Genomic DNA, 8,248 nt, shown 5'->3' with positions numbered 1-8,248 from the left:
GAGATTTCAACAATTTAAAAGTGGATCTTTGTTCCTGATTGGCTCAAGGGGCTCAAGCACTTAAACAGACTTTCTTTGATTCCTCATCCTACTGGGAATTTGTATATGAAGCCAGAGATGTCACTTCAGCTTTGATTCTCCAGTAGTAAAATAGGGACACAACAATCTTGTTGGACACACACTGTAAGATAAACCCTTTGAAGTTAGTGAGGTAAGATGGGATTGTTATCACAAGTATAAGGTAAACAAAGAAAATTTTATATTTTGTCTTGTATATATAATTATATTTCATATATATTTTAACAGTGGTATTCCGGGAAATAGGATTACAGAAGTAAGATTACATGGGCAAGGAAGTTAGACCATGGTTTACGCTAAGAGATGCTTGAGATGCTTGCCCTTCCCCTTGGGGAATTACAAGAGTACAGTGGTGGTGCACATGGGTTTTAGCCACTGGTTCATATGGGTTCGTCCTTACGCCATTTGAAAACTGCTTCTGAAATCCCCTTCAGATGATGAAAAACCAGGGGAGTAAGAATGAGTGCACTGGGTTACACCAATGGTCCATCTCTCCATTACCCTGTCTCTAACAAGGACCAGCCAAATTGCTCTGAGATATAAGAATAGATCAAAGATAGAGTAGTTTTACTTCCTGGGTGCTTTCCCAGTTTTGACAACCTCTGTGGCTGCAAGCTACATCTAAACTATCAACCATTATAGGATTTTTATTCCATTAATTTGTCTTAAAACTAAACCCATTTGATTTGATTGAGTGCCCTCTCTTTTTCTTACTGTAGAAGAAATAAAATAATCTTCTCTGCAAATTCTCATACCTTTTCTGATTTCACATAACTTTTACTTAGCCTCCTCCTCAGTCCTCTCATTTACAAACTGAAGATCATCCTCATTATCCTTGTCTACACCTCTTCTTAGTTTATTATATTTTATTTTTAAAAAGATGCTTTGATCTTACCTGCATGCAGTACTCAAGACAAGGAAGCATCTTGGATACAGATGGCAGAACAGTAATGTTTTCACTTCTGTTTAACAATTTTCTCTAATAAATTAAAAAAATGTGTTTGCCTTCTGATAAACACTGAGCTCACATGACAATGAACATATACAATGATTCAAAAATCTTTCTGGACTGATGATAGCTTGATTAAGGCCTACATTTCTGTATCTATTGGGCTGCTTCCCTTGTGTATTTATTGGCATTGCATTTCACCTGACATTTTATTTCTCAGCCACAAAATAAAAATACTTCTCTGTAAGCTTTAATACTGTATGCCTTTACTAACTTCGCACCATCAGCAAATGCTCTCACCTCACTGTTCACCTCATTTTTAGGGAACTCATGAATACTGAGCCGTACAGATTCCAGCCAATATCATCATGAGCCTCTACTTTCCTCTGTTATGAAAAAGCAGTCATTTATCCCTACCTTTTGTTTTATATCTTTTTTCTTTTTTTCATTATTCCACAGATATTTCTTTTTAAATTGCATAAGCTTAGAAGGGTTCCACTTTTTATGGTAGGTTGGAAGCTGGGATATACACTTGAGAAGCAATGTCACACAGGTGTCATTGCTGTAAGCTACAAACTATGCTGCAGATGAAGGAAAGACGATTCATACAGCCAGGGTGGCTTGAGGATAATCTTATGCTGGCTCCAAATTTTCTTGTAGTTGCCCTAAAAACAAAATGTATGTCCTTCCAAATTGCCTTTCAAAAGTATTTACTACTCTTCAGTGACCAGGGAAGGAAATCTAAACGAGTATTTTAAACTGCATATACAACTTTATACAACTTCACCAATGTATTGGTGAAGTGAGATGAATTCTACCCAGGTGTTTAAACCTCTATAACATTTTCAGAGAACTTCACTGGTTGCAGAAACTGTTTAAGGGAGCAGGTACTAAAACAGTAGAGTAAGCCCAGAACACAGTAATAACAAGGTAAATGGGAATTTTTCGGTAGAGAATGAGGCTATGGGAAACCTAAAGTTTACAAAATTCTAATAGGAAACAGAAAAACATAAGAAATAAAAGCCATATTAAGGAGGGAACATAAAACTAGACAAGAAAACATACATACAGGCTTTTATATTAATAGTAACATGCTTAAATTAGAATTCCTGTTATCAAAAACTCCACAATGTTGACAAAAACCACATCTCATAAACTCAGTAGAAGTAACAAGCAGTAGAATCCTACAGAATCAGAATATGCAGAACAGGCAATAAACATGTTATCCAGATTGACAGTACATGGCATCAGTGAAAGACTGGTGTTATTTGACACAGAAATTCTACATCAAAGTAGTGAATAAGGTAAGTGCATATATAAACAGCACAGGATCCCTCTGCATTGAAACTGTGTGCCAAACTGGAAGAAATATTCTGCCACCTAAAATGAGGATTAGAAAGTAACCTCAATATGCAAAGTAGTATTCAAGGCCTAAAGACAAGCAGTAATAATAGTGGGAAGCCTTTGTTGACCCTCATAATGTTTTGAAAGCATAGAAGAAAGAGATTAGCTTTCTACTCATAAGTGAATCCTTACTGAATTATATAGCCGGAGAACACCTAAGTGAAGAAGCACATTATGGTTTAGCACTGAGCAAGATCTAGTTCATGACATAAATATCAAAAAGCTATTCCATAACAGTGAGAAAAATGCTATTAAATTCAGATTTTAATTTACAAGTAGAAGGCAAAATCCATCTACTACACTAAATTTAAATTAAAAAAAAATTTATTCCTAAAATTGTAAAGCTTTTGAAAAGAATTTTAAAGGCCAAATGACAGAAACGGGGAGGGGGGTGTATGGAGTAACTTTAAATATCCTGTTTTAGAAGGACAGAGCACATCCACCATCTATAGAAGAACTCCAAAAAAGTCAAAAAGGCCAGCAACATCAACTGGACTGCAAAGAAGACTTTTGAAAGTAAATAGATATGTTTCAGAAAGGGAAGCCATATGCTAAGCAAAGAATAGAAAAAACCCCGCATAAATACTAGTAATTTTTCTGTATAAAAATAATGGCAGATCATGAAAGATATTGAGAAACTACTTTCTAAAGAAATAAAATCTAATAAGGAAGCTTTTAAGAACATAAAGAAAGCAGCAAGTCTAAAAGAGCAACAGACTATTAATTGAGTGTGTTCTGAAAAATAAAACCAAAGCAAGAAAGAAAAATAAACAGTGTTGACTACAGACTAGGTAAAAGGAGACCCTAAACCATGCCAAAGACTGATCTTCTACAAAACTGTCAAGAGAAAAGCTTTTGGAAGATAATTGACACAAATTCAACTTGTCCCTCTCCAACACCTGTGGGACGGTTTGGACCTGGCTCCCTGCCAAATGCCTGAAAGTTACGACAGCAGTCCCCGTCCCCCTCCTTTCTTCCCTTAGGTTAAAGGAAAAGAAACTATAAAAGTTAAAGAACCCAAAGTCAAGCTGCTTATGTAAAAATATATCTATATTTACGTAAATTACAATTATGTACAGTTAAGATGCTACATACACAGTAAAAGGGGGTCCACCCCCCGCAGGGATAGGGAAAGGGAAAAAGGGGACGAAAGGGAACAAAGGGGACACCGAACAGGTATACTAGATCAAACTATACTAATAACTAACAAAACAGATTTCACCACGTCCCTTTAGAACAACAGGATTGGCAGACACAGCCAGCACTCTCCAAACTTCCACGTGGCAGGACGGTGGACTCTGCAGGCCTCAGCCTTAGATAAGCGAGACCAATGTAGGGACCCACTGTTCCCAAACCTCGCCGGAAGAGAAGAGAGCGAGGTCTCTAATCTCCGACTTATTTATACTCTGGTTTATGTAAAAATTGTATGGAATACTGGGTACTTGTCTACTTCCTTGGTTACAAACTGGTCACCAGGAAGGCCTAGACTAAAACCATCACAACCTGATAACATACACTCAAGACTTCTAAAGGATCTCACATACAGCAAGGCTGACATTCAGCAGTGGTAAATAATTCATCAACTAAATAAACTCTGGAGTGAGACAAAGGAAAGTGGAAAATGTAACTAATGTTACAAAAGGGATTCAGGGTACAGCATTCAGGAAATGAGAAACTAATCAGCCTGACTTCACATCTAGGCAATTTGATAGAAATGTATTAATACTACAATTACTAAATATGTGGAAAATATGATGTGAAAAGTTAACACAGCTGATGCAAAGGAAAGCCATGCTTCAAATGCTGTGAAGAGTGATGAATTTCTAAAAAGAAAGTTGTCACTTTATCACAAAAGGCAAAAGAAATCCAAGAAGTCTTCTCAGTTTCCTTTTAACTTTGGGGCAATAGTTTATGGAGAGAGTGAAGAAGACAGGCATAAAAGATAAGGAAGTCAGTATTGTAGCTGAGAGATTTCTTGTGCCTAAGATCAATATCATCCGCATAACTGATGTACTAATCACCAGAGAAAAGGACCTCACAGGAAGATGAGCAAGATCAACCTCATACCTAGAGATTAAGTAGTGTGTTCAGGTCAGTCTGGATTGCTGCAGAGGATCAAGTTTAATGCACAGAGAGATGGTGACTATTAGTGACAATACGAACCCTTTTCACTCGAGCTATCATGGCAGATAGATGAGAGGATGAGATGTGGCACAGGATGAGAGCTGTATTGCAAATGAACAGAGCTGTAAAAACACAAACAATTACTCTGTTCTTAAACCAGCTGAATGATCTTTTGGAAAAACAGATTCTACTCCTACATGTGCCTGTGCTGCTAAGTAAATCACTCAAATTAAATAGTTTACAAATTTTATGTTTGTTTTGCATACTTATGAGGGGCACCATAAAAAAGTCAGAAAAGAGATTAATAGTTTTGTCTTTGTATAAAAACTTGAATACTGTGCAATAAATAAAGCACATGATCACACTCTACAATAAAGAGAAAAAATATCGACCAGTGGTTTATTAAAATGAGCTCTATCTACTCTGTGCACTAAATGAGGCCAGACTTTTGGAAAGAATATTATGTAATGATGTAATTAAAAACTGAATCATGATATAACCTTAACTAAATTTGCACTGGCAAATTTAATTCTAAGAGTTTACTTACTTTTAAATACATTATTTTACAATCTTATTTAGAATCTCTGAGTCATTTAATGTATTTTTGCTTTGATTTATTCATATTTAAACACTTTTACTGAAGCAACATGAATACCATGTGTTTACATATCATTTTACGTTTCGCAAATATAAACTAATTAGCCCTTTCCCAATAATCTGAATGATAAGTAATAAAAGATATCTTATCAAGTTTCAGAAAAGAAATTCAGTGATAGTTAAGAAGAACACAGTCCAAAGAGGATTATTAGCTAGGTGTGACTTCTGGTCTAAATATATTCTCCCTCCTTCCTTCAAAAACACTCAGTATTTCATCACCTGAAAATGCCCTGTGCCTTGAGGTTTAGGCCTTGACCTTTACAGCCAGTAAAGGCAGGGAAAAGAGACAGACTCATGAGTATGGAAATACTTTGTAGAGCATTACAGTTTCACCATTTTCAACCAATCAATGTCTTTTACATTTGAATTACAATTTGAATTATTTGACTCCTCCTTTGGAACACCATTCGTTTTAAAATTAGAGATGTCAAAAATTTTCCTGTGCAGCAATGCAGATCTATTTATTTATAGAAATATTCTTGATTGAAACATAACAATTACAATCCTTCTTCTTACAGTCCATTTTTAGTGGAAAGTTCAAAATATCATTGAATTAAAAATTCTTTTTGCTTTATCTTCTTGAGATGAGGCAACCAATATTTCAGCATGCTAGACCACAGTCAGCAATTAACCTGTGATACCATTGCATTTAACCCACAGGAAACCTTTTCTGTTCTAGATACTTAATCATTTGTACATTCATTCCACTAATTTTGTATCATTCAGCTCCAAGAACCAAACCCTTATACCCTTAGTAAAAAGTTACCTTAGTAATTTTAAAAAAATGCAATACTTTGTATAACAGTAATTTGTTTTAAAATACCAGAAGGAAATGCAGTACTGACTAACAGTCTTTGAAGAGAGGTGACTGTTTAAAAGAACATTTCAAAAGCGTAAGTACAAGTGAACCAGTGACAGCCACCTTGGATATTTTTATACATCAAACTGGTGTATAATGCATATACCATTATGCCAGTCTGTGTCCAATAGCAGAGCGCTGTGCTCTGGTTAAATGACCACTTGGGTCACAGAAACAGTGACACAGCAGCTGAAAGGTCTGGTGACTAAGGAAGGGGTTTTATTCTGGCCCAGCACCATACTCATGTTGTTATGCTGCTGTAGTCTATGAAGTTGAGAGACTTATTCAAAAATTATATTTATGTCTTTTACTGGGGTGTGCTCTTTCGCTATTACAGAGACAGAGCTCCTATCAGGCTAACAAGATTTCAGACTGACACATTGGCAAGTATTACAAGTGATGGCCTCTCATCATTGCTTTTTGTTCACCAGTTCCAGAGTAAGCTGCTAAAGCACAGTCATGCAAAGATGTAGACTATTAAAGTGGTTTATGAATCAGAAATGCTATGTTTCATGGAAAAAAACACTGGATTTTATATCACAAGCTGTTCACTTCGGAAAGTTGATTTGCGCTCCTAACTCATGCAAAGATTTGAAAAATTTCCTGTAAGGGTATCAGGATGATACAGCATTGCTTGCCATGCATCTGAGCCATTTTTGTTTCAGGTCATTTTACCTCTTGAGATTGGTAAAGAGAAAAATAAATGCACTTGATTTGGCCTACTTGGTTTGCATACTCAAGACTGTCTGGCCATCCCAAAATCATCTGTAAGATCTGTCACTTATATGAGCTGATTAACCTAAATAGAGTATTTGTATTTCTTTGTGGCAGAAAATACTTGGTCTTTTAACTTATTTGAAGTTTGCAGTACATACTGAAATTTAATACTGCAACCAAAAAAACCATATTGATTTCTGTACTGAATTCTACAAAGACGAATTTAAAGTAAGTATGTAATATTCTCATGTAAGAATTCAATGTAAAATATCTCAATTGTCTGGATGATTAATATTCAAGAACTGAAAAGCATAATTCTTCAACAATTGCTGGGGCACATTTAAAATGAACAAAACCAGCAAACGATGGGAGAAAGAAGGCTGTAAGCCAAATATTACAAAAGAGGTTCCCTCCCACGTGTCAGCTATGCTATTTTGTGCATGAAACATTGATGGCTTTGCTCCTCTCTGTGCAAATTAAAGCACATCTAGAGATTTACATAAAAGCTACAGATACCTTCGCCTTTGGTCATTTGTCCACAAGGTGAGAAAGGCCAATGTGAACTCTCTAGTTAAATTCGTTTTATGTGATTGACATTTGGGGTTTCAAGCATGAGAGAATGACTTTTTGGGCCCCAAATGTGGAGAACTAACCAAGCAAGTTAACTTTGCCAAACCTCTTTAGCCCTCCGCTAACACACTGACCCTACTGCTCTACCCCTTCCTGTCTCTGGAGCCTTGTCAGTATTATCCCCTGCAGTGGAGCTGTGCTGTGCTAATAAAGTAAGGCCAGGGACAGCTTCCACTAGTTTAAAAGCAAAAAGATGACTTAGCTGTGATTTTTAAATTATTTTATCACTGAATTGTATATGAATTGACTTTCACTGAATATTTAAACCAATTTCTAAATCTCTTTTACAGTATTTTAATTTTTTCCTTCACATATTATTTGACCACAATAAACATCAGTAAATTAATGCCTTATTGAAATGACCTCCAAGCACAATAAAAATATGTTCTTACTTGTTTAAGTTTCTTTAGATCTTCATCGAGTTCCAAGTTGTCCAAAATAACAGCAACAAACAAGCTGAGTAGAATCTACAAAACAATTGTAAATGATTTGTTAGTTTACTTTATGTTTCTTAAGTACTATTAAATGACATGGAAAAATGATGGCCCTACAGATATAAACAGGATTTTTACCTTTGTCATCTGTAATATCTTCTAGCTACTATCTCCTAGCCATTTTGCAAGTACTAAATTGTTTTTTATTTTACCATAAAATTAATATGAGTTTACAAATGTTGAATTCTAGGTTTGATGACCGATGCTTTATATATGTTTAACAATATACCCACTAAAATGTACTTCGCATGAAAAGAAAATTAAATTAACTAGAAATAATAATTAAAAAATCCCATAAAGCAAAATCCTAAAACAGCTTGTAAAGTTAAGGTAGTT

General features: G+C 35.4%; 1 protein-coding gene across 1 annotated transcript in view; it reads right to left on the bottom strand.

The window, feature by feature from the left end:
* NALCN (sodium leak channel, non-selective) overlaps positions 1 to 7,885 on the bottom strand; it is a gene marked incomplete at its 5' end in the record, with an annotated part of 90,382 nt that extends 82,497 nt beyond the window's left edge. Inside the window, one exon of the mRNA XM_027900070.1 lies at positions 7,811 to 7,885. Within this exon, the coding sequence (XP_027755871.1) occupies positions 7,811 to 7,885 (75 nt within the window). The remainder of the gene's footprint in view (positions 1 to 7,810) is intronic.
* Positions 7,886 to 8,248: the final 363 nt, after the last annotated feature.

Source organism: Empidonax traillii, unplaced genomic scaffold (assembly GCF_003031625.1).
Source record: "Empidonax traillii isolate 1590-97213 ecotype Southwest subspecies unplaced genomic scaffold, ASM303162v1 scaffold703:size332946, whole genome shotgun sequence".
NCBI classification, from domain to species: Eukaryota; Metazoa; Chordata; class Aves; order Passeriformes; family Tyrannidae; genus Empidonax; species Empidonax traillii.
The sequence above is the reverse complement of the archived record's forward strand: the minus strand, read 5'-3'. Positions and strand labels throughout refer to the sequence as shown.